General features: G+C 51.6%; 1 protein-coding gene, 1 non-coding gene and 1 pseudogene across 3 annotated transcripts; all 3 read right to left on the reverse strand.

Moving 5' to 3' along the window:
• Positions 1-1,062: 1,062 nt before the first annotated feature.
• Positions 1,063-2,364, reverse strand: LOC114220342 (proline-rich nuclear receptor coactivator 1-like; annotated as a pseudogene).
• A 7,486-nt stretch (positions 2,365-9,850) lies between these two features.
• Positions 9,851-18,254, reverse strand: LGALS12 (galectin 12). Of its 2 annotated transcripts, XM_028118412.1 has the most exons (9): positions 18,186-18,254; positions 16,412-16,500; positions 16,072-16,285; positions 15,139-15,258; positions 14,568-14,606; positions 13,907-13,933; positions 13,327-13,415; positions 10,552-10,702; positions 9,851-9,997 (listed from the first exon to the last, which is right to left on the reverse strand). In XM_028118412.1, the coding sequence occupies exons 1-9, from the start codon at positions 18,252-18,254 to the stop codon at positions 9,851-9,853; spliced, it is 945 nt and encodes a 314-aa protein (XP_027974213.1). The 2 variants fall into 2 exon arrangements, with proteins under 2 accessions (XP_027974213.1, XP_027974214.1); XM_028118413.1 differs by lacking the exon at positions 13,907-13,933.
• Positions 18,255-22,481: 4,227 nt separating this feature from the next.
• On the reverse strand, positions 22,482-22,588 carry LOC114220553 (U6 spliceosomal RNA). The gene has a single exon (XR_003611579.1). It is a non-coding gene; the product is annotated as a U6 spliceosomal RNA (small nuclear RNA).
• Positions 22,589-24,050: the final 1,462 nt, after the last annotated feature.

A 24,050-nucleotide genomic window follows, 5' to 3' on the forward strand; every position in this document is an offset into this window, starting at 1 on the left:
TGGAGGGGACAAAGGATGTCCCAAGATGGGCCACCTTAGCATGAAGATTATTTTTCAGTTAAAGGCAATCAGATTCAGCAGTAGATTCAAGAAGAGCTCTTTACCTCTCCCACAAATGCCTAAAAGAATTTATTAGGAGTTCTGCTCCAGGAAGAGAGCTATCACCATAGATAAGTACATTATACTATGAAATAGGTATGGAAAACAGGGAGGAACCTAGCAAGGCCTGTTTGATCAATGTCCTCTATGTCCCATCGTCTCTGCGTGGTCTAGTAAATAATTTGTTTACCAAACATTTACTTTTTCATCTTCCGATGAAGTGCATGTCTTCTTTCAGTCCCAGACCCCTCCCCCTTAGTTCAGACTGACATATATACTTCATTTTGCCTGTCTTTGGAATTTCCATGTCTGTGTGGATTCCCCATATGTACAAAATTAAATTTGATTTTCTCCTGTTAATCTGTCTCATCTCAATTTAATTCTTTTTTTTAGTATAAAAGGGGGGCCAAATTATATTATTATTTTAAAATTTGATTAAAACCAATTTTGTTGGCATTAAAATTAGAGGTATTATAAATTTGAATGGATAAACCAAAAACCAGAAATTAAGTTTGGTAAAAATGGGAGTAGGAGTTTTCCAGTAATTACAGATTAGAAGGCAGAAATCAATTTAGAGAAACACAGACAAACCCCATGTTTACAATGATTGTGCCACAGATTTAAACTTCAGTAGTGCATTAGTAAACTGTTCACATTTAGATCTTCACCTTGAGATTAGATAGCTGTTTAAAAAAATCCCAGTACCTTGTGCAAATAAATCGGTCTTCCATGTGCCTTAGCACACTTAAAATTTCTCCATTGTATATATACAAAACACCTACCATTTGGTAGGGCAAAATACATAACTTTCATAACAAAACTATAATGTACCTCTCAAGTATGAACAATATACACATAATACATGGTATACAGTATTTACAAAATAAAAAATATAATACAAGTTGTTTATAATTTTTTAAACTCACTTTTGCACTTGTATGTTACAAGGCAAATTTCCATTTCTGTACCAATTTTTTTTTTCAAGATTCCAGGGATTTTGGAAAAACTTACAGACATACTGCAATCTGAGATCTAAGTTTGAACTTTTAGGAGCGTTTTTAAGTGTACTGCCATCAGCTCCCTATTTTGGTTGGAATTTTCAATAGTGCTTCCCATCCAGTGACTAGGAGGCTTTGGAAGAACACTAGGAGAAGGTGGATCACTAAACTATGCCCCAGCGTAATTTTCCTTTTGGTTCATTTCAGTTAGAAATGCTGATTTCTTCAAATGCATATTTTTAGTGTTCTCAGTATTTTTAAAAGGCTTTTTTTCCTGCTTCTGGATTAAATCAGATGAAACAGAATCCTGCCAAAAGTTATTTTCATTTCTTTTTGCAGAGGTGATCTTGGTTAGTGGTAAGTTATATTTGCTTTTCTGTTTATCTTTGGTTGTTCACACAAGTGTATACCATGAACAAGCTGGCCGTGGGGAATGGCAATTTTCTCCGATTTTCCCATCTTTGATTTTTTTTTTTAAGATTTTATTTATTTTTCAACAGAGAGAGAGAGAGACAGCGAGAGAGGGAACACAAGCAGGGGGAGCGGGAGAGGGAGAGGCAGGCTTCCCGCTGAGCAGGGAGCCCGATGCGGGACTCGATCCCAGGAGCTTGCGATCAGGACCTGGGCCGAAGGCAGACGCTTAACGACTGAGCCACCCAGGCGCCCCCCATCTTTGATTTTAAAACCTCTCTTCTGAACTAGGGTTGGCCCGGGGCCGCTGGCGGCCGCTAGCCAGAGAAAGGGCTCGCTTCCTCAGTTTGGGTTGCGGCCGCAGGACCCGGGGCCAAATTGGCCGCCTGGTCCGGGACTTCCTGCGCTCCCCTCGGGCCCGTCGCGGGGCTCCGCCCGCCCTCGAGGCTCGGCCGGTGCTGCTGGTACTGATGGAAGCGGCTGGGGAGCTGCCCTGCCGGGCTGGCCCGCACCCTCTTCTTTCGCCGCTTCTTTGGCGCTGCCCGAGGGGTGCCTCCCGCCGTAGCTAGACTACGGTTGGACAGAGGTGCAGAGGCGCGAGGCTGTGGGGTCAGACAGGGACCGTCTCCCCCTAGGAAGTGAGGGAGGAAAAGGGTGGGGGGCGGGCAGTGCCTGGGGATCCGGGATTCGGGGTAAAGGCGGCGGGGCCGTGGTCACCATCGGGAGGGCCCCGAAGTAACGGCGGGCGGAAAAGCCCAGGGGCGCAAGGCGGCCACCCAGGACAAGTGGCTCCCGCTGCGGGACGGAGACGACGGTCATAGCTCTAGGAGGAAAGTGGCTCAGCAAGAAGAAAAGGAGGAAGTGAAGCCAGCGATCACAGGGCGGTGGCTGCTGCTGCTAAGAGAGCCCGAGTGGAGCGCGGACCATGGTTCCGGCGGTGGCGGCGCAGCAAACTTAATTCTTTTTTTTTAAAGGTGTATTTACTTATTTGGGGGGGGGGGCAAGGGGTGAGACAGAGGGAGTAGGAGAGAGAGTCTTAAGCAGATTCCAAGATGAGCAGGGAGCCCCACAGGGCTCGAGATCACGACCTGAGCTGAAATGAAGAGTCGGACACTTAACCCACTGAACCCCCCACGTGTCCCTCAATTTAATTCTTAGTCCAGCTAGAAGGACCTTGGAAGGGTAGAGGACATTCTTCCTTCCTGACAAGTCATGACCATTCACCTCCCTGCATTGAGGTCATATTCAAATCGGAAAAAGAAAAAAAAAGATAAGTGGCAAGCAAGGTCTTCTCTCTTTCAGGAAGTGTCACTTTGGGCAACTGCCTCCCTTGGCTAGTCTCAGTTACCTCCTCTTTAAGACTGAGGACTTCACTGTGGTCAGGCTAGAGGCGTGAGTCTGTGGACCTGGAGCCTCAGAAGGATGGTGACTCTGGTCATGGCTGGCCCAGCTGGAGTCCCCTCTGCCATCGGACTTCTGTTTCTGAGGCCTGTCTTCAGGTGCAAAGTGGTTAGGTGGATTCTGCAGCCAAGATCTGACCCCCTCAGCTGTTCATCTTGTGGCTCCCCATCTGGGGCGGGACTCTGGGACTCTGGCCCAAGATATGTGTCACTTAAAAAACACGGGAGTGGCTCTTCTTTGCAAGCAAGCAATATAGGTAGGAGGTGTGTCCCTGGAAACAGACCCCTGCTTTCAATATGGGTGATGTGATCCCACAGTGGCAAATGGAAACCAGTAGCATTTAAACACTGGAGGTAAGGTAGTTGAGGTTCCCTGAGGCACAAAAAGGCTGGACTGTAAATAAAAATTGTTTGCCCATAGGCATCTTTGGTGGCAGGAAGGTGGTCAGTCAGTCCCTAGAACAGAAAACAGATGAGGAGCCAACTCATTCTTACTGGAGTTACATAGCTGAGAATTCTTTATGTTGATGTTCAGAAGCCTGATGAGGACTTACAGCTTCTTACTCAATAGCCAGACCTGAGTCAGATCACAGCCCAGATCTCCTTGAGTAAAGCAGACACCAACTTACTTTGAAGAAAAGCCCTATGAAAACATCACAAGTATGTCCTGTAAATCTTCCTCCCAATTTTACCCCCAGGGGATCTGTGGCAGGTATCAGGAAACTGTGACTGGAGAGGAAAATGTCTAGAATTTTCAGAGATTCAAAACAATATTGGCTTAAAGCTAACGAAATGCCTGGATTATTAGATCTAGCAGACTACCAGGTTTATAAGTGGAATTTTCCATCGTAGAATGCACTTGGTGGGGGCTGCAAACCCATCCTGTGTATCTTATGTTTTTTTCACTTATTCATCAAGACGTAGTTGGGAGGAATGTACCCAACACTTGGCAGAACCCCTTATGTTGTCTCTGATCCTTTGATCCTTTCTTATGCAGAAAGAGCCAAAGGAAAGCAAATGGAATTTCCTGAATAAGAAAGGAAGCCAAAAGCAATATTACACCCGGGAAACAAATGCTAGGTGCCTGGCTGTTTCCCCAGTATGATTCACTACACAGCAAGCCCCCCCGTGGATACATGTGCTAACAGAATCTAAATCCCTGCTTGCACCCAGGGAGGAATGTCAGTTTTTAGATTCTAAGTTGGGAATTTCGGGGAGTACCAGGTTCGAGTAGCTCCTCTGCTATAAACAGCTATGAAATGACACTTTCCAGACCTCACTTTGGGGCGGGGGAACCAAAAGAGAGCTTGAAAAATCCACATTGGGGTCCTCTGGGGTCTTTGGCTGAATAACGAGCTGTACCTGTGCAAAGCAAGACTTCACGAGAACCAGCAAAGAACAGATACAAGGGAAGAAGAGCCCCTTGGGAGGAGCCAACTGAGCAGTTCCCATAGCTCACAGGGCTGGGCCATATTCAGACTTGCTTGGCCTCAATTCCAGAAGGAGTCCATCTGATTGGTTCTAATGTAGCTCCTGACTGTAGGTACTTTTCCACTGAACACTTTTTTTGTCCAGAGCCCTGGCCGACACCATTGTTTTCTCAAATAGTCACCTACTTGTACTTCCTAGTTTTCTTACTGCTAGAATCCAGATTTGGTCTGGGCAACCAAAATGGTCCCTTCCCTCAGATGGTGATGATGACTATCAATAGCCAGCTGCCTGAAAGTTTTCTGGGAAAGATTTTACTCCCTGATAAGAAGAAAGACCCATGATAAATAACCTTCTGTTCTGCCTTTGGACATGGTCATGTGAGAATGTGACATATGGAGCTGCTGCAGCCATTTTGCCCCCATGAGGGCTGATACCACACTGGGTGTGGGGTAGTGGGGACAGGAGGCCAGGGAGGCTGGTCAAGAGGCTGTGGGGGTCATGGAGGCAGGGACGGGGGCTGCCCTGAACCAAGTCGGAGGGTGGGAAATGGATGAGGAGGAAAATTCAGGGGAAACTTCAAGAGTTAGCATTGACTGGACTTTGTGGCTGAACACAGATGGCAGGGGTGGAGGTGGAGGTGGGTTCGAGGGAAGGGGCGTGTGAGGGAGATGGTGGATTTAGGATGGCCCTCTTTTGGGATTGGGTAGCCTGGAATGAGGGGTTGGAGTGCGGGATGTCATTCTCCAGATCAGGAACACGGAAGAGGAACAGAAAAGGCATTGATCCTTGCAGCTGGGCTGTTTTCGGTCGAACAGACAACCAGGAACGGGGTGTGGAAGGCAGGGCCATGGGGCTACTAGTGGGAGATGTGGGCAGAGGAAAGACCCAGCTCAGCTTTTTCACACAAGTGACGTTGAGCAAATCACCACCGTCCCGGAGCCCAGATTCCTGCCTCTGAATAAGGCAGGATAATGCTTCTTCCTTGAGATCTTGCTCCCTGGCCAAGCTGGCTGCCAGGACATCAGCCAAGACAGAAAGGCATCCTGAGGCCAGGAGAGGATCTAAGGAGGGGCCTCAACATGGTCATGGACACCATGAGCAGGGGGTGCTGGCTTGTGGTCAGTCTGCAAGGAGGGAAGGGGCTCAGCATGGACTTCCCAATATTGTCTTGGCCAGCCATGGTGCTGGGACATGTTGGAAAGATGCTGGGACATATGGTGTCATGACAACATGCGTGCAGAAACATGACCACACAGGAACATGAGTGTGACCACACATCTGAATGAACGTGTACTTCCGGGACACCCCCTCCTTTTCCACGACTCGGGGGTGGGAGAGCGCGTTGTTTTTCCCAGACTCCAGTGTCTGACATCTGCACAAAGGGAGCCCTCTGAGAGGGACAGAGGGGCCGGGCATCCCTCACGCGACAAGCGCTAACACCTCACTGCTCTCCCCATGCACCGATGGAGCAGGCCAAATGCCAGACCCGGAGACCTCCTTGAGACTTTTCAGAGTGACTATGAGCACGGGGCCATCCACATGGGAGATGGGAACGTGGGCCCTGCAAGCGGGGAAATATCTTCTGTTTAAACATCGGCCCTTGGGTTTAGACATATGAGCGTGGGCCTACTGACTCATAATGCAGTGTTCTTGCCTATTGAGCACCTTGGATTCTTTGGAAATAAAAGACTCTGGACCTTTATTCTTTATAGGATGGCAGGCATTTGTTGTACATCAATTGAACTGCATTTTTTTTTTTTTTTTGGCAGCCCTCGCATGGGTCCCAAACAGAACTTGTTTGCAAAACGGTCCGCACAGTGTCAGCCTGGCTCCACAGAGAGAGTGGGCCCTTCAGAATTTGTGAGTCCTGCTTCTGACTCCTGGCACCACAGAGATTCCCCCCGGAGTCGAGAGTGTGTCTATCTGTGATTCCCAGTAAGTTCTTCACATCCTAAAGCAACCGGGTCGACAACGCCCCACCCCTCCCCACTACCACACAGGCCCGGTGTGTGGATGGGGTTATCAGTTCTGTGAAGGAGAAGATCGTTGAACGGAGGGTGTCCACCCATCTGGAAAGCGATGGTGAGTACTTCATCACCCATCTGAGATACGGTCCCCACAGGTGAGATGCTTTGGGTGTGAGACCGCAACTCCTTGCTCGTGCTGGGGGAGGGGGCGCTGGCAACATGGGGGTGCAGCATAGTATCTCTCACATTTCCAGCAAGAGCCACCATTCATTGAGTTCCAACTCAGTACGAGGCATTTTAAGTAATTTTGACTCATAAACTCACCACCATCCCGCTGGGTTGATGTAACTGCCCATAACTTTCCATGAGAACATGCTGAATTGGCCCAAAGCCGTGACGTCTAAGCTCATGGAGCAGTGGGATTTGACCTCAGGCTGTATGCTTCAGGAGCCATGTTCAGGGGGATAGTCAGCGGAGAGCCCCGAGAGCCTGCACTGACCAGGAGACAGGGAGAGCTGGTTCTGACTTTGGCAACCCCAGCTCAGCTCTGCGACCTCTGATAAGTTCCTGGGCCAGTCTGCCTGGCTTTCTCCCTATCCTGTCTACATCACAGGGTTTTTACAGGAATGAAGTGTGTGGGAAAGTGATGGAAAATGGACAGGGCTTCTCACATATGAGCCTCACAGCCCTGTGGGGTGATCAGAGCAATGACTTACCATCCTTCTTCTACACCGGAGAGAGCTGAAGCTCAGAGAGGTCCCGGGGTCTACCTGAGGCTCATGAGCATAGGTCCTATCACCTCGAGTCTGGCACTTTCTCCCCTCTTCCTCCTGCTCTTGGTTTGTACTAGGGTCTTGCCTCCCTAATTTGGGGTGTCCCCACCTTCTCTGGCATTGCTACTTTATTCTCCCCTCTACCCCACCCTCCCATAGCCTGGGTCCCATCCCTTAAGCCTGGCTCTCAGCGGTCTGGTCACTAGTCCCTATCAAGGGCTGTGCTGGCCCTGCCTGAGGCGTCTTCTTTCCTGGAGCAATTTCGTATGTCAAAGGGTATGGAAATTTCCAGAGTCTTCAAGGCCTGAAATAGTTATTCTCAATCCTGGCTGCATGTCAGAATCTCCTGGGAGCTCTTAAAATATTCTATGCACAGGCCCCACACCCAGACATTCTGATTTCATGGCTCTGGGGTGGGGACCAGGAATGAGCATGTTTTAAGAACTCCCCAGAAATCTGGAATGTGCAGTCAGAGAGTGGTTGCAGGTGGAAGTAGGTGATCTTACTTTGAAAGTGTTTGTGTCCAGGAGATTGCTTTCGAATGTATTTCAACTTCAACTTCACTTTTAATAGAGTGTCTTTAATATATAAGTAATGAAAACAAGGTTCTTTCTCTAATCATTTCATACACTAATTAATTGAACTAGTTCTGAATGGCTATCATGTTCTTACTTTCCACAGACTAATCTTTTTTTTAAAGTTTTTATTTATTTAAGTAATCTCTACACCCAATGTGGGGCTCAAACTCAAGACCCCAAGATCAAGAGTTGTATGCTCTTCTGAGTGAGCCAGCTAGGCGCCCCTCCGGACTAGTCTTTTTTTATAAGTTGGGTTTATTGAGGTTGCTAAAAAAGGACCACAGTGGTGTCACTTAGAGTTCCCAAACTGGGGCTTAATACCCAATTTAATTGCAGTTTCTTTCTTCCTTCCTTCCTTTTTCTTTCTCTCTTTTTTTCTAAGATTTTATTTATTTATTTGAGAGAGAGAGAGAGAGAGAGAGCATGAATGGGGGGGAGGGGCAAAGGGAGAAACAGGCTCCCCACCGAGCAGGGAGCCCAACTCGGGACTTGATCTCAGGACCCCGGGATCATGACCTGAGTCGAAGGCAGATGTTTAACCAACTGAGCCACCCAAACGCCCCTAAATTTTTTTAAAGGATAATGCAGAATGAAAGAATCCAGATTAAATAGGTCAGATACTATATGTTCCATTTATATGACATTTTCTAAAAGACAAAATGTAGAAATGGAAAACAGATCCTCTGGTTGCTGGTGTTAGGGACGGGGTGGAAGAGGTATATTACAGAGCAGTGACACAAGAGTTTTTTGGAGTGATGGGGCTGTTATATGTCCTGATGGTGGTGGTAGTGGTTACACAAATCCACATATATATTAAAACTCAGAATTTTACTCCTTCCTAAAAGTCAATTTTATTAATATTATTATTAATAATAATGTTATTATTAATAATAAACTCACTAGAAGTATAAAATGCAGTTTAAAACTTCCAAACCACTATAACAGGAAAAAAAAGGTGGGGAGGGTAATAAAGATTTCATCAATCAGTAGCAAGCAAGAAAGCTGAAAATATAGGGGGAAAAACTAGCCCTGGAAGTGGAAAACACAAAGTAAGATGGTATAAATAGATCCACACGTACTAGGAATCACAGCGGATGAACCATGGCCAGGCATGTGGCCATCCTGCTGGAGCACAATTCCAGCCTTCCCTGCACCCAGCGTGGCCCCGTGACCCACTGCTTGTGGAGGAGATGGGCATGTACACAGGGTATGCCAAGCCCAGGCTGGGGCTTCTGAAAGCAGGTGGGCCTTAACCACATTCTCTAGTTACTTCCTCAGTGACCGAAACCTAGGGATGGTAGCGCCAAGACTCAGCCACCCAGATGATGCCGATGCCCTGGGAATGTGGGCGCTGTGGCTGGGACCCTTCTGAAGGTCCACGGGGAGCAGAGCTGCACCACTGACCGGGGACCATTTTCTCCAGAACTGTTAGATGAGAAGGAAATGCATGTCTCAATTCTTTTTTTTTTTTTTTTAAGATTTTATTTATTTATTTGACAGAGAAAGACACAGCGAAAGAGGGAACACAAGCATGGGGAGTGAGAGAGGGAGAAGGAGACTCCCCGCAGAGCAGAGAGCTCGATGCAGGGCTGGATCCCAGGACCCTGGGATCGTGACCCGAGCCGAAGGCAGACGCCCAATGACTAAGCCACCCAGGTGCCCCCCCCTTTTTTTTTGCGTGTCTCAATTCTTTAAGCCACTGTATTCTTTTTTTTTTTAAGATTTGTTTTTATTTATTTAAGAGAGAGCATGGGGGGGGCAGAGGGAGAGGAAGAGAGAATCTCAAGCAGACTCCCTGCTGAGCACAGAGCCTGACACGGGGCTCCATTTCATGACCTTGAGATTCTGACCTGAGCTGAAATCAGGAGTCGCATGCTTAACCAACAGAGCCCCCCAGGCGCCCCTCAGCCACTGGACCTTTGAGTGTCCTTGTTAGGCTGCTCTACCTGCCCCCTGTCTGGGTCCTGCCGGAGGATGGAGCAAAGTCCCAGGCTCCTGGTGGAGGGAGCCACGGAGTTTGGGGAGCCTTCTCGCTCTGGTGCCTTCCCTCTGCTGTGGGGCCCAAAGTCCCTGCAGACTCAGGTGATGGTGACAGGCACGCGGTTCAAGGCAGGGAGGAGAGTGGAGCCACACCGAGGGCCACCGGCCATGGGCGGGCCCTTCCCTTCCCCTGCGGGGTCCCCGGCTCACTCCTCAGTAGTGGACACAGTAGAGCTGGACGCTGCCACTGATCCGGAGCTCCCGCAGCCGCTCCAGGGCCTGCTGGTGCAGGCTGGTGGCTCCCAGGCCCAGGCCGTTGAGCGCCAGCTTCAGCCCGCCCTCCTGGCACAGGAGCAGCACCTGGGAAAGGACGGGCCGGGCCTGCAGGCTTCCGGACAGACAGATCCTCCACCGCCCGCCTGACGTCCCCACCCAGCGAGCCCTCCACTCAGAGGTCACAAAGACCGGAACCATGGGGCACCCAGTGGTGGGAAAGAACAGGACTGGGTGCCCAGCTTGTCACCAGACCGCTGTGACTTTCCATAAGGGTCATCCCAGCCCTGGGCCTCAGTTTCACCATCTGTGCCATTGCATTCCCCCAAGCACTGGTTCTCAACCCTGGCTGCACTTTGGAGTCACGGGGAGGGGAGAGGGGTGTTTGTTTGTTTGTTTGTTTGTTTTTTAAATAACCAGGGTCTGCTCTGATTAATTAAATCTGTGTTTTGGGAATGGGCTCGCTGGCAGCCACACGGAGGGTTGAGAGCCGTGGTGTGGATGTCTGCTCCTGCTGGTAGGCCCTGGCTTCCCAGCCCCACATCCTCTGCCTCCCCACCCCCAGGACGCACATGTCTCCCCATGGGAGTGCAGCTCTGTGCCCCGCCCCGGAGGGACCAGGCCACATGGCTCTGACTGACCTCGAAGAATCGTTGAGGGTAGAAGAGGAAGGGGGCGGAGATCAGCTTCTTGCGCCCCCAGGGCGAGATCCAGGACAGAGTTCTGTCTGCAAAGGAAGCCCTGAGCGTCACAAGCACGTGGGCGGCCTCATCCCGCAGGCTCAGTGTGAAGCTGCGAGAAGGGGCGGGAGAAGGGGCTCCCTGACTCCTCTGAGCCATGGCTGCTGGACCCTGCACACAGGGATGGATGTGGGAGAGCAGCTGGAAGATTCGGCAGCTCAGAGGGGTGGGAACAGCTGAGCGAGTCTCAGGCACACCTGAGACTAATCCCCACGTTGCCACCCGCAGGCTGGAGGACCCTGGGGGAGCAAATGACCTTGCCAGAGACTTGAGAAGAGGAGAATTACATTAGTAGTAGCTAACATTTATTGGGGGCTATATGCTAGGTATTGTCTTCAGTGTTTTGCAAATCACGTGCGGGTTAGAGACAGGCTACCTGGCTTCAACCCTGCTCTGCTGCTTTCTAGTCCTGTGAGTTTGGGGAGGTCACTTCACGTCTCTGTGCCTCAGTTTCCTGATCTGTAGTGTGGGGAGAAGAGTACTGTACCTGCCTCACGAGTTGTCATGTGTAAAGTGCTAGAACAGCACTGGGCATGTAATTAGCACTCAAATCACACCTACTGTTTGACAAATATCACTCCATAATACAATACCTCCTATTGATAGGAACAAAGAAGATGATGTATGTGAAATCTAGCGAGTGCCTGGCACCCAGTAGGTGTTTTACGGAGTCCTCACAGAAATCCTGTGCCTTGACGTTCAGCAGCCCATATACGTGACGAGGACAAGATGTCACATGGCTGGCTCTGCTCTAGGATGCCCCAGATATTTCCAGCTTTGGGAAGGAGCCAGCAAGGGCTCACCACTGGGAAGACGCTTGGAAGGCAGGGGCCCTGGAGAGTGCACCGCACAGAGCCTCTAGCCCCAACCCCAAGCCCTTTCCCCATGCCCTTCCCATTGGCCTGAGAACTCCTGGAGTTCTGGGTGCTGCCCCCCAAATCCCTGTCCTGCACAGCCCTGGGCCAGGTAACAGACTCCCTCCAGATGCCTAGTGAAGCTCTGTAGCACCTGCAGCCGCATCCGCACCTCCTCAGTGCTTACAGAGAGGGATGGAGAGGGAAGAACAAATTTTTAATGCAGACCAATTCCATGCCCTCCAACTCCGACTCCCTCTGTCCAGTTCAAGCCACAGTCGCTTCCAGAAAACAACAGGAACAGCATTTATGTTGGCGGCCCATGGCGGAAGCGGCCTGTAGAAATGTCCTGGCTGGCCCACAGTGTTCTTCAACTTTAAAGTAATGCCATGTGCCCAGACTGGGAAAATTTATATGAAAGATGGCTTCCAGCTTCTTTTTTAAAAATAATCAGAAGGTCTGGCCTGAGTGCTTCTATGGAAATACTTTTTCCAATTTACCTTCCCAACCCAGGGCTTCACTATTTATGTCACTTGTCCGGCCTCGGGGCATGTGAATTCATGGCCCCTGAGAAACAGCAGTTCAATGACTTGCTGCATCACTAATAATAACCATTTGACTGAGCTAGGACACGAAGCTGGTATCGTGTCTCCAAGTTTTTTGTTTTTTTGGGGGGGGGGTTGTTCTTTCTACCCCTGGGAACTTTTCCATTTTCCCTCTAGGATTGAGATGACCTTTCTCCCTTTATTCTGATGGGGAAACTCAGGACTCCAGCCTCAGAGAGGTATCGTGACTTCCCCAAGACCACAGAGTTTATAAGAGGCACAAGCAGGACTCCAGCCCCGTTGTGCCTGGCTTTGAGGTTTGTGCTGTCTGGGGCTGTGCTGCATACCTGCTCCAGAATTCACAGGCCTGCTCAAGAGCATGAAGGGCAAGAGGTTAGTGAGGTCAGGGACTCCAGAAAACCAAACCGAAACAGACAGGGAGAACAGGGCACTTACCTTCCCTCCCGCCCCTCCACGGAGATCATTTTGATGACCACCACATTTGTAGAGCGCTCTCTACGCGCTTGACCCAATTCAAAGCATGCATACCACCCGTGAAGCTGACACTATTACTACCTCTTTTTACACACGAGGAAACTGAGGCACAGAAAGGAAAAAAGTAACTGCCTTGAAGGGGCACACAGGTAGTAAGTGTCCTCAGCAGAAGTCAAACCCAGGTGATGTGGCCCAGAAAAGTCATGAAATCCAATGCAATTCCAGCAGGAAGGAAAGGAGGTGGGAAAGAAGGAAGGCGGGGGAAGAGAGGAAAAAAGGAAAAAGAAAGCGAAAGTGGCTTGGAGCCCGCAGGTTTGGGGAGTGGAGCAGGAGAGCCCCCTGTGGGAGAGGCTAGGCAGCATCCGTGTAGTTGGTGTGCGGCTCCAAGCTCCCACTGCCCAGCACTGGGCCTCCTCTTTGGGGCAGTGGTTTAGGCACTGCCCTCTGTCACCCTGGGAGGTCGAATTCTCTCTCTGGATCTCAGCCTGAGCCCTTAAAGGACCTTTCTGGAGGGCCCAGCGGCACCTGTGATGAGAGGCTAGTTGGCCTGACCAGGTGGACAGGCAGGGAAGGTACTCCCAGAATTGGGGCTGTCGGGGCCACAAGGGGAGCCTGAGCACTGAGCACCGTGCAGTGCTCAGTGGTTGGGACTGAGCACGGGAGCACCCTCCCAACCACAAGCTCTACGATGGGGCAGTGATGTTGGAGATGAAAGAGGGGTACTTGTAGAACTCATGCTTGACTCTGAGATGCTTCTCCCTCCCTTCCATCTGGACACTTACTCCTTTGGCTCGGGCAAGACCAGCCCCCGCAGTACGATGACCTGGCCGGGCCAGAGACCCTGGGGAAGGGCACGCGAGCAGGGCACCTCCTGTAGGAAGATGGGAAATGACTAAGAAGGGGAGCCCTGAGGGCAGGTAAGTCTGCCTCTAGGCCTGCAGCCAGGAGGACACTCAGGTCTGCTCATTTATTAAACATCTACTACAGGCCTCGGTTCTCCTTGGCCTTTCAGGGCTGAGCTCAGTGGCCACCTGCCCTTCCCGGGGCCGTGAGCACCAGATATGTCCCCCATTGCTGCATCCTGAACTGTAATGGCCTGTTCATTGGTCTGTCTCCCCACCAGCCTGTGAGCAACTGGGGGGCCGGGACTGGCTGGTCCCTCTATCCTAGAGCTGGCACTGGGCCTGCCACAGAAGAGTTATCAAATAATTGTTTGCAGAATAAATGGAGGAAAGGTAAAACGAAGCTGGAGGTTTCTATAAGGGAAGGGGGAACCTTGATGCTGAGGGCATTTCCCACCAGGTGGGGTTGCCCCCCGGGGACGACACCTCCACCAGGTGACTCAGGAGGGAGGTCACTCACCAGGCTGGGGCTCTTCAGCAGGAAAGGCTGTCGAGGGGAGAAAGAAAGAGAAAGGAGACATGGAAACCATGCGGGGTTCACTCAGCGAAAGAGCTTCTCAGTATTATTATGAAGAATTGGGGGTATCTGGGGTTTGTCTCTCTCAAAGACAACACAGGTGAATGATTAGAGCCCCGGGGGGGGGGCTCTCTTGGATTCAGAGGGACACTAGGTCTGGAAGAATGGAGAAGAACTGGACAGAGGGTCCGTCATTCACTTATTGTGTGGCCTTGGGCCTCATCTCCCTCTCTGTCCAGCAGGCCGACCCCAGCTGCCTCGCCCGGTTGCTGAGGACAGAAAGCTCCAACTTAGCGGGATCTTCTGATAGGAGTCCTGGGGCTCTGCCCACCCTGGGCAGCCAGCCCACCCCGTCCATCTTCCCAAGCGGGCCCCCGCTGGGGATGGGAGAGGTGAATCCAGGCTTGCTAGCCATGGCGGCGGGGGGTGGGGTGGTGGCGGGGTGCCAGTATCCATGGCAACTGCACAGTGAGGGCAGCTGGCTTTTGTCAACTTGGACAGCAGCCCGGCGAGTGGCAGGTCAAGCTGAGGGAGCTGGGAGCACCGGTGGCTCAGCTAGGGTGGCCGGAACCACCAGGGCCAAGCTTGCTCCCCAGAGACTCACGTATCCAACCGGATACTCGCTGCTGCCCTCCGCAAATGGCTGTCAGGAAAGAGAAAAGGCAACACGGGGGATTCAGGCCCCCTGCAGGCTCTGCGAGTCATTTGCTGGGCTCCTGCCTACCCTGCCTGGGCCCAGGAGTAGGCAGAGGTTGGCTTTGGTAGCTCCTCATTCTCCCTGTAGGCCTTGTGGGTGGTTCTCAAACCCGGCATTTGAACATGCTGATTCCTAGGCCCCACCTCAGACTTACTGAGTCAGAATGTCTGGCGGCAGGTCCTAGAAATCTGCATTTTTCATAAGCCCCTCAGGGGCGATGGACAGAGCTAGCTGCTCCTTGGGCCCCATGGCTCCAAGGGTCCAAGTGGATCACCTCCTGGCCATTGCTCTTGGGTCCCCTTCTGGGGGCACCTTCTCAACCCCACTCATATCTCACACCTGATGGATCCCCTCCACCTTGGTTATGACAGGTGTGACAGGGCCTGCCTGGGGCAGTGGGGGCAGGGGCGGGGGGGGGGTCCTGGGCCCGTCCAGACACCAGGGGAAGTCAGGGGCCATTGTCACTCAGGGAACTCACGTTGACGTTCAGGAATCCAACGGCCTCCACCAGGATGTCACCAAATATGCCCAGGGTGTCCACACGGGACAGTGGGAGCCGGTAGCGGTAATGGAGAAAGTGTTGTCCGTTCACACTCACCTGGAGAGACAGACAGATGGACAGCTCAGCAGCACCTGATGCGCACTGAGTCCGCGCTAACGTGCCTGGCCTCACTGGGCGCTCTTACCCAGAATGTCCCTCGTTTACCTTCACACCCACTCTGAGAGATGGGCACATTTGACAGACGACGTGCCCACGGCGCGGGGAGCTTCCGTGACCTTCCCAAGGTTGCACAGCTGGCCTAGGAACCAAGGCCCCCTTCACTGGCCCTCCGCCCCTGACATAGCACTTCCCTTCGTCATCCCTCAGCAGCCCCAGCCCCAGGTGAGGAAATGGGGTTTCAGGAGGCCGGACGACTCCTCCACCACAGGGCCCTCCCTCCACTGCTGGTTCCCATTGGCTCCCCTTCCCCCCGCAGAGCTCAGAGTCCTGGCATCTTTCTGGCAGGAGTTCCTATCTGTGGAGAAAGCCTTGAAGTGGAGTTCGGGGTCCCTGCGCCCTCCACCACCCTGAGATGGGGTGGATATGAGTACCCACCTCACGAGGATCTACGGGCACTTAGGGGCTAGAAAAGAGCCCATCGTACTGCAGGCACTCTTGAAGAGCTTGCTAGCAATGTGGCAGTGGTACCCGCCCCAGGGCCAGGCACAAGGGAGCTTTCTTGTTGCCATGGGTCCCAGGCCACGTGGGCCCAAGGCAGCTTGGAACAGGGCTCGGCAGCTGCTCGGTCCTCTCGGGTCTCAAGTCCTCCCAGTGATGCCCCTCCTCACGGTGACGTGGGGAACTCGGCAGAAGGAAGGAAGAGGGGAAGGATGCAGGTTCTAGACACTGCTGCCCATCCCTTCCCTTCACCTTCATTTCCTCGTTTCCAAAGAGAAAGAGGATGAGGAAGCAGGCTCCTCTCTGCAGGGGCAGGTGGGGCCACCGGGCCTCGGTTTGCCAGCGCTCCAAGTGCAGGGTGTTGCAGATGACGTGGGGCTTGGTGGTGTGGAAGCGAGGGTTGAAGTGGATGGCGATATCTGGCCGGGGATGCAGGCTGCAGCCGCACTGAAAGTCCACCTGGAACCTGGTGAGAGGTGCTCTCGAAGGGGCACCCCTGGTCGGAAACCCCGAGACCCCGAGGGCAGAGAGGAGCCTCCAGCTCGATGCCTCTGGGGTTGAGCCCCAGCAGCCCTGTGGAGCACCCCCTTACCTGCGTGCCTCTAGAGGGACCACTCCCTGTAGCATGACCATCTTGCCTGCACGCAGGCCCCCGAAAATTGTCGTGACATAAGGAATCACCTGAACAAGGGGAGAAAGCTAGCCACATGGAGCTGGAGAATGGGTCTTACGAGGGAGCCCCGTGTCAGGTGGGTGGGTGGGGAGAGAAGAAGAAGAAAATTCCACTCTCCCGCTCCAAACAGAAAACGTCCTTATGGGGGAAAAATTAGTGTTCTCTTCCACCTTCTCCCCTTTCCTGGACCCTCACATGTCAAAGCCACGTTGCCCTGGGGAAGCCAAGTTCAGCTCCATCGCCCCCTTGCAGCACCAGCCCTGCCCCTCTCCCCAGCTCCTTGAGCACAAGAGTGTCCTCAGTGAGACTTTGCCCTGGCCTCCAGAAGCCAGGTATCGAGGTCCTGAGGACTGTTTACTGGCTCAAGCCCAGGAACTGGGGGGCGGGCAGAAAGGCTGGACAAGTTGGGACCCTATATGGATGCCCAGAGAGATACCCAACAATGGCCCAGCCTACCTGCCCAGGCTCACCTTTCCCCACTTAGAAGCTGTGTGGAATTCCTAACACACAACACACACGTTTACAACTCCCTGCCTTTTCAGGGCTGCTTCCTCTGCTCTCCCTTGGCCCTGTGAGATCCAACTTGACTTTCAAGGTTCTCTGACACCTTCTCCAAGCACTGTCCACTACGGTGACTGAGTTTTTCCTTCCCTTCCTTGTGTTCCCAGAACACTTCCCTCATATGGCTAGCTTGGCCGTTGGTGGGCTTACAGGGAGACCACGGGGCTGGCTACTTCTGCTGGAGGCTCAGGCCACTCAGAGCTGAAGCCCTGTCTTTCCCTTCTGTGCTCCGCGCCTGGCCTGGCACAGCGTGGGCTCTGGATAGGTGTTTGCAGAACGAATGTGAACACGTCCCAGGTACACGTCAGCATAACACAAGACTGGCTTTCACATATTCTCCGAACCATCTAGAAGCAGCTGAGCCCCAACAGTGCTGCCCTCCAGGTAGGAGCTCGGCAGCCTGCAAAGCAAGGAGGGGTTGTAACCTGGGCAGCAGCTTCACCCCGTTACTCAGGCCCCCGGGGAGGTGCTGGAGCTCCCGGCTGTCAGAGGGCCCACAGCTTAGCCAGACTCAGCACCTCAGTCCCTCCCACTTCCCAGGCTCCAAGCCTGGCCTGTAATAATTACTGAGCTGATGCACCTCTCCCAGGGGGAGGGGGCCAAATCAAGAGAAAGTGATAATTAGCATTCATTAATGGGAGGGCAGAGTGTCCTGGGCATTCAGCCTTCTGTAAAGCCCAAGGCCAGACTTCAGAAAATCTGCGTGAGCAATGAGCAGGAGGGGACGGGGGACACCCAGTCCCGAGTTTGAGGTACAACCTGACTCTTCCAGGCTGGGGATGGGTCTACCCTAGGTACTCAGTGCCCCCACAACAATACTACTCAGTAGCCCCAGATCCTCCTAGCCTAGCCCCCCATCACACAGTAGGAGCACAGCACTGACTTCAGTTTCTATTACTTTTAAAATGTAAGGACCCTGTGAACCCCATCATTCTCACCCAAGTGGGAATTAGCTGGTCAGCCACTTTGCTAAGCTCAGGAGGGCCTTCCAGAGCTCATGAGCAGGTGCTGGGGGAACAGGGCCCAAGACCGAAGGCCTCTCCACCCACTACCTGGGAGCCTGGGTCCAGCTGGAGTCTGGGGGGTGGGAGGGACCAAGACCTGGAGATTCCAGACCAGAGTAGCTGCTCACCGGGTGGAAGATTGGCGGCTGCAAGATGAAGGGGTCAGGAAGTGGGTCCAGTTTTTCTCCAGGTGACATGGGGGTGGAGCGCCTCCAATTCAGCCTGCAGATCCAGATTCCAGGAGCCCTGACCCTGCCCCCACTGGCCGGACTTGCCTTTCCCAGCCAGGAACTGAGGTGCGAGGGCAGCTCTCCCAGCTGTTAGCCTCACCTGCGCCCAGCAGGGTCCCGGTGCCCCTTGCAGCAGGCCCGAGAGGGCAGGTCTGGGCAGCGGTCCAACCCTGGTCCACACCCCAGATCCAGTCCCACCAGCTGGATTGGGGCTGTCAGCAGAAATCCTAGTCCAGGAGCAAGAAGCTTGAACTAAGCACCTAGCTAACCAGCGCCCTGACCCCACCTGCACTGGGATCCGAAGCACCGAGCTGTTACAGAGAGAGGGCAGAGGGTTTGTGGTTTCCCTGGCTCCCATTGGAGCCCTCCCCAGTCAGAGGCTGGAGTGGTGGCACATGTGGGCAGGTCCCAGGAAAAGCCCCGCCCCAGCTTCTTGGCCATCACTGAGTGGCTTCTCATGCCGGACTCCCCTCCCCCCCCCCAGAGGTTTTCATCTCTTCCCCTCGTTTCCCTGCCCGTTCCCCCACTTTTCTCCCTTTTGCACGATTTATAGTTCCCTGGGGCTCCATTTCAGCTTTAGCTACAAATGCCAGGGCCCAGCTGCGGTCACCAGAAAGAAGGTGGAGGCTGGTGAGAAAGGGGCAGGAGGAGAGGAGCGCCCCCTGGAGGCTCAGAAGAAGCAGCGAGGTGCAGCGAGCAGGGCAGTACACTCCACACCAAAGGAGGCCTGGGTTCTTGCTCAGCTTCTGCACTAACGTGCTGTGTGCCCTGGGCCAAGTCACTTGCCCTCTCTGTGACTCCCTTTGCTCATCTCTGTATTGAGAGGGTGACTCCAGAAGAGTGTCTCCACGGGATGTCTGTGTCTGGGGGTGGGCCCAGGTATCTGCCTTTTAATCACGATCCCCCAGGATTCTTTGGACTAGAGTTGCTCCCGTCCTGGTTCGAATTCCAATAAAGCCTTCCCTTTAAAAGGCAGCACAACCCCTCAACTTTATCCTGATTTGGGAGGTCCCAGGATCCAAGCACCCTGTCGGACTTGGCGGCAGGGAGTTCCTGGCAGCACGCCAGGCTGGGCAAAGGCTCCAGGGCCTGGGGAGCTGAGGGAAGAGTAAGGCTGCTCTGACGGTGGGGCAGGTGCAGGGGTGGCTCTGGGGAAAGGCAGCTGAGCCGGAGCATCTCTAGTATGGCATCAGTGCGGTCTGGCAGCTTGTTAGAAATGCGTCCTTCTGCCGCCCCCACCCACTCCCCCCTCCTACGGAAGAGGAATCTCTCTGGTGGCAGGGTCCAGGAATCTGCATTTTTGCATACTCCCCAGGTGATTCTGATGCATGTGGATGTTTGAGAAGCACTCACTGACTAGGCCTTAACTGGCAGGGCTTGGGGTGTGGAGCCAGGAAATTTGCTCAGATCTTCCTGGGTAGGAGGAGCTGGGCTGTGGCAGGTTCTTTGTGTGGGGAAATTTGATCAGATGTGTGTTCATACAGAATAATCTAGATACACAATGTGGAGGAGAAACCAAGCTGGAGAATTCCTTTGGGCAAGAAGGGGGCCCTGCCCCCGGGAGGCAGGCCTGGGTCCTGGTCACAGCCTCACAGCGCCCATCTTTTGGCCTGAGGCAAATGTGCTCTCCCTCACTCCCCCCCCCCCCCCGGCCTCAGTCTCCCCTCTGAACCGGGGAAGGAGGGTGGCATAGCAAAATAGCACAGACTGGGCTGCTTAAACACAGATGTTCATTTTCTCATGGTTATGGAAGCTAGAAGCCCACGATCAAGGTGTCCGCAAGGATTTTTTTTTTCCCCTGAGGCTTGCAGAGCTTTGCCCCTTGATCTGTGTGTTTGTGTCCTAATCTCTTCTAAGTAGACCAGTCATCAGGAATTCAACCCTTAGGAACTCATTTTACCTAAATTACCCTTTTAAAAAAGGCCTTATGTCCAAATACAGTCTCAGTCTAGTTACTGGGGGTGAGGATTTCCACATCTGATTTTGGGGGCAGAGCACAATTCAGAGGAATCGCTATAACTGGTCTCACCCTGGAACCCCAAGACCGTTGCAGGGGTCAGGAGTGGGGGCTGCCGAGGGCCCACAGTGGAGGCAGCAGAAGGAATAAGGTGGTGCGTTTCATTTCTCCTTTCCCTGGGTTTTGACAGCTGGGAGGGACCTGGCTGGGCTTAAAGCACCTCCAGAGCTTGTAGAATATGGGAGGCTACAGAATAAGAGAGGGCCTTAGTGTCTGTGGGTCCATCCAGGGGTGGGAGAGGGCAAATCCCTCTTCTTGAGCCAGAGGGAGGGGAACGTGTGGGAAAGGGGAAAGGGCTGGTGATGACCCTGATACTGACAGGAAGGGGGCATCCCCCTGCCCCAGGATGGTGCCCCCACCCCACCCCAGCTCCCTAGACCTGGGCTTGTCCCTCTGAGCACTAATCATAATTGGTCATTATATATTGAGGAATTGTCTAATGTTGTCTCCCCCTCCCCCTACTTCCTGAATATAAATTCCAGGCAGGCAAATTTATACTTACACCCTCAGCACCAAGCAATGCCTGATACCGAGCAAGTGCTCAAAATGTATTTAAAGAATGAATGACTGTAAGGAGCTGTGGTTTCTGGCTCCCATCGGGCCAGCAGCTCCTTCTGTCTCCCCCAGCAGGCGTGGAGTCCTGGCCCAAGCTCACACTAAGCCCATGCTCTTCCCACTGGCCGAAGATCATCACTGAGGCAAATGTAGCTATTTATCAATGAGTAACCAATTAGTAGCTGGGAATCATAAACTGTGGTCAGGGATGTCAGGGTGCCCCACTCTCCCCCATTCTTTGATCCAGAAACTTCTTTCCCTGCCCCTGCTCCTGAATGGGTGTAACTCTGGGCCTAGGGAGAGACTAATGCCCAGATTCACCTACTTGGGTCTACATCTCACCCCCTTCTTCTCTCTGGTTCCCTTCTAGGTCACTGGAGAGTCTCATGGATCCTCTTTCTCTTGGAACCAGTTTTGCACCATCTTGGAACAGAGGGTAGGATAATGAGCAGAAATCTTGGACAGGAAGGATTGACAGAACTGGACATCTGGTTGGATAAGAAAGATGAGGAAAAGGGGCCAAAAAAAGAAAAAAAAAAAAGCCTCCAGCATCTTGAACCGAAGGATTGGGAAGAGTCTGGGGCACTAAGGGAAAAACAGAGAAGCCATGGGTATAACCTGGAGGAGAGGGGAGCTAATTCCAGTCAGGACCATTTTGGAGGAGGGGGAGGGTGCAGGAATTGGCATGGACAGGGGATGTTCAGTCAGCATTTGTTAGTTTGTATGTTTCTAGAAATTTATCACTGTCTTCCAGATTGCCCAATTTGTTGGCATATAATTGTTTATAATCTTCTCTTATAATTGTCTTTCAATCAGCATCTGTTGAAGGAATGAAGGTGTTGTTGCCTGAAAGCATGTTAATACACTCTGGAGAAGACAGTTTCAACTTATTTGGGTGCTCTTCTGCCCTGTGAGGGAGTTTTTGTGCGCTGTGGTCATTACAGGGAGGGGCAATCACTCTTGCTCTCAAGGAGCTCCCAGTTTCATTGGAGAGAGAAGACATATATTTGGAGGAGAAAACCCATAGGACAAAGCCAGCAGCTTTCTATTTATCTTCCACCCCGCCCCACAGAGATCAAACCATCTGGACGGAAATATTGTAAAATGGGGGAAGAGCAGGCATCACCCATAACCTCAGGAGGCTAACACAACACTTCTCATTCCTTTGATGTTTATCCTAGGAACCTTCTTCCCTCCCCCATGGAACAGAAGTTTATGGAAAAATCTCAGCCAAAAACTTGACGTAGCTTGATTTTTTTTTCCCCGCCCACATCTCGTGACCATGTAGGTTGACTCTCTCTTTCCTGCTGGGTTCCTGGCACTTTCCAATCATTTTCGGTCACCGAAACTCAATAACAGTTTAGCCCTGGTCATCAATGTTGGCGACACCGCAGAAAGAAACAGAAATGGACATATTTACTTCCTGATAGAAGAACACATCACCACTAATGAAATCCTCCTGAAGAAAAAGCCGCCCAATCTGATTTGATTGAGTCTCTGTACTTGGGTACCCGTGTGTAGGACTATAGGGCATGAATGATCATATTGAACAACAGCAGCAAAATTCAGACCGTCGGGAGACTTTACAAGACCAATAGCCCTGGTTCTTTTTTTTTTTTCCTTTAAATATGGACCGCTTCACAAATTTGCATGTCATTCTTGTGCAGAGGCCATGCTAATTGTTTCTGTATCATTCCAACTTTGGTATGTGTGCTGCCCGAGCCAGTGCCCCTGTTTCTTCAATTAAAAAGTTATGAGGAAGAAAAGAGGTGGAGGAGAAACCTATAGGATTAGAGGTTGGCAAACATTTTCTGTAAAGAGCCAGTGGGTAAATATGTTAAGCTTGGATGGCTATAAAGTTTCAGATGCCACAGCGACTACGCAACCCTGCCCTTGTAGGGGGAAGTTGCCATACATAATCTGAAAATAAAACATATGGTTATTTATTTATTTTTATTCTTTGAGAGAGAGAGCAGGGGAGGGGCAGAGGGAGAGGGAGAGAGAGAATCTTAAGGAGACTCTGAACTGGGTGTGGGGCTCCATCTCACAACCCTGAGATCATGACCTGAGCCGAAATCAAGAGTCGGACACTCAACTAACTGAGCCAGCCAGGTGCCCTGGGTATGGTTATGTTTAAATCAAACATGGGGAGCACCTGGGTGGCTCAGTTTTGGTTAAGCTACTGCTTTCGGCTCAGGTCATGCTTCCAGGATCCCAGGGTCCTGGGATCAAGCCCTATGTTTGGCTCCCTGCTCAGCTGGGAGCCTGCTTCTCCCTCTGCCACTCCCTCTGCTTATACTCTCTGGCTCTCTCTATCTCTCTGTCAAATAAATAAATAAAACCCTAAAAAAATAAATAAAAATAAATCAAACATGAATGCTGAAAGCTGAATATCATATAATTTTCACATGACACAAATAATCTTATTTTTGAAACCATTGTGTTCAATGTATAAAACCAGTCTTAGCTCTCAGGCCACACACAAACAGGCAATGGGTGGTAGTTAGTGGGTAGGTGCTGACTCCTACTTTAATGGATCTTTCAAGTAAATTAAGAGGCACATCAACTGGTTGTAACTTGTGGACTTCGTTTGGATTTCGGTCCAAGCAAAAACCACTTAGGAGACATATAAGCAAAATCAGGGAGATGTAGACATTGATTGGCTATTTGATGACATTATGGAACTGCTAAAATGTTTTTAAATGTGCTAAAGGTATCATGGTCATCTTCATTTTGAAAAGTCGCCTTATCTTTTAGAGATATTTACTGAAATATTTACTGATGAAATAATCCGCCATCTGGCATGTGCTCCAAAATATTCCAAGTGTAGAGGAAGTGGGTGGGATTCTAGATGAAGCAAGATTGGCCATGTATTGAAGCCTGGAGAGATTGGGTGAAAGGTAAATGGGGATCCATTATTATCTTTCCTCTACTTTTATTTGTGTGTGAATATTTCCATAATAAAAACAAAACCAAACAACCCCCCCAAATAAATAAATAAATAAATACCCACCAAGAAAATCAACCAAATCAAAACCACAACTCAGTGCTCAGCTTTGATCTTAATCTCTAATTTACCTGGGATGAGATGCATGGCCTAAGGGCCTGGGAGCGTGGAGGAGCACACTCGGCACTACTGCAGCTGGGGGCAAGGAGGAAGACCAGAGTTGACAGACCCTGGGTAAGCCATG

The sequence above is a fragment of the Eumetopias jubatus genome, unplaced genomic scaffold (genome assembly GCF_037043125.1).
Source record: "Eumetopias jubatus isolate StellerSeaLion01/CBP00866 unplaced genomic scaffold, mEumJub1_p1.0 scaffold_13, whole genome shotgun sequence".
NCBI lineage: Eukaryota > Metazoa > Chordata > Mammalia > Carnivora > Otariidae > Eumetopias > Eumetopias jubatus.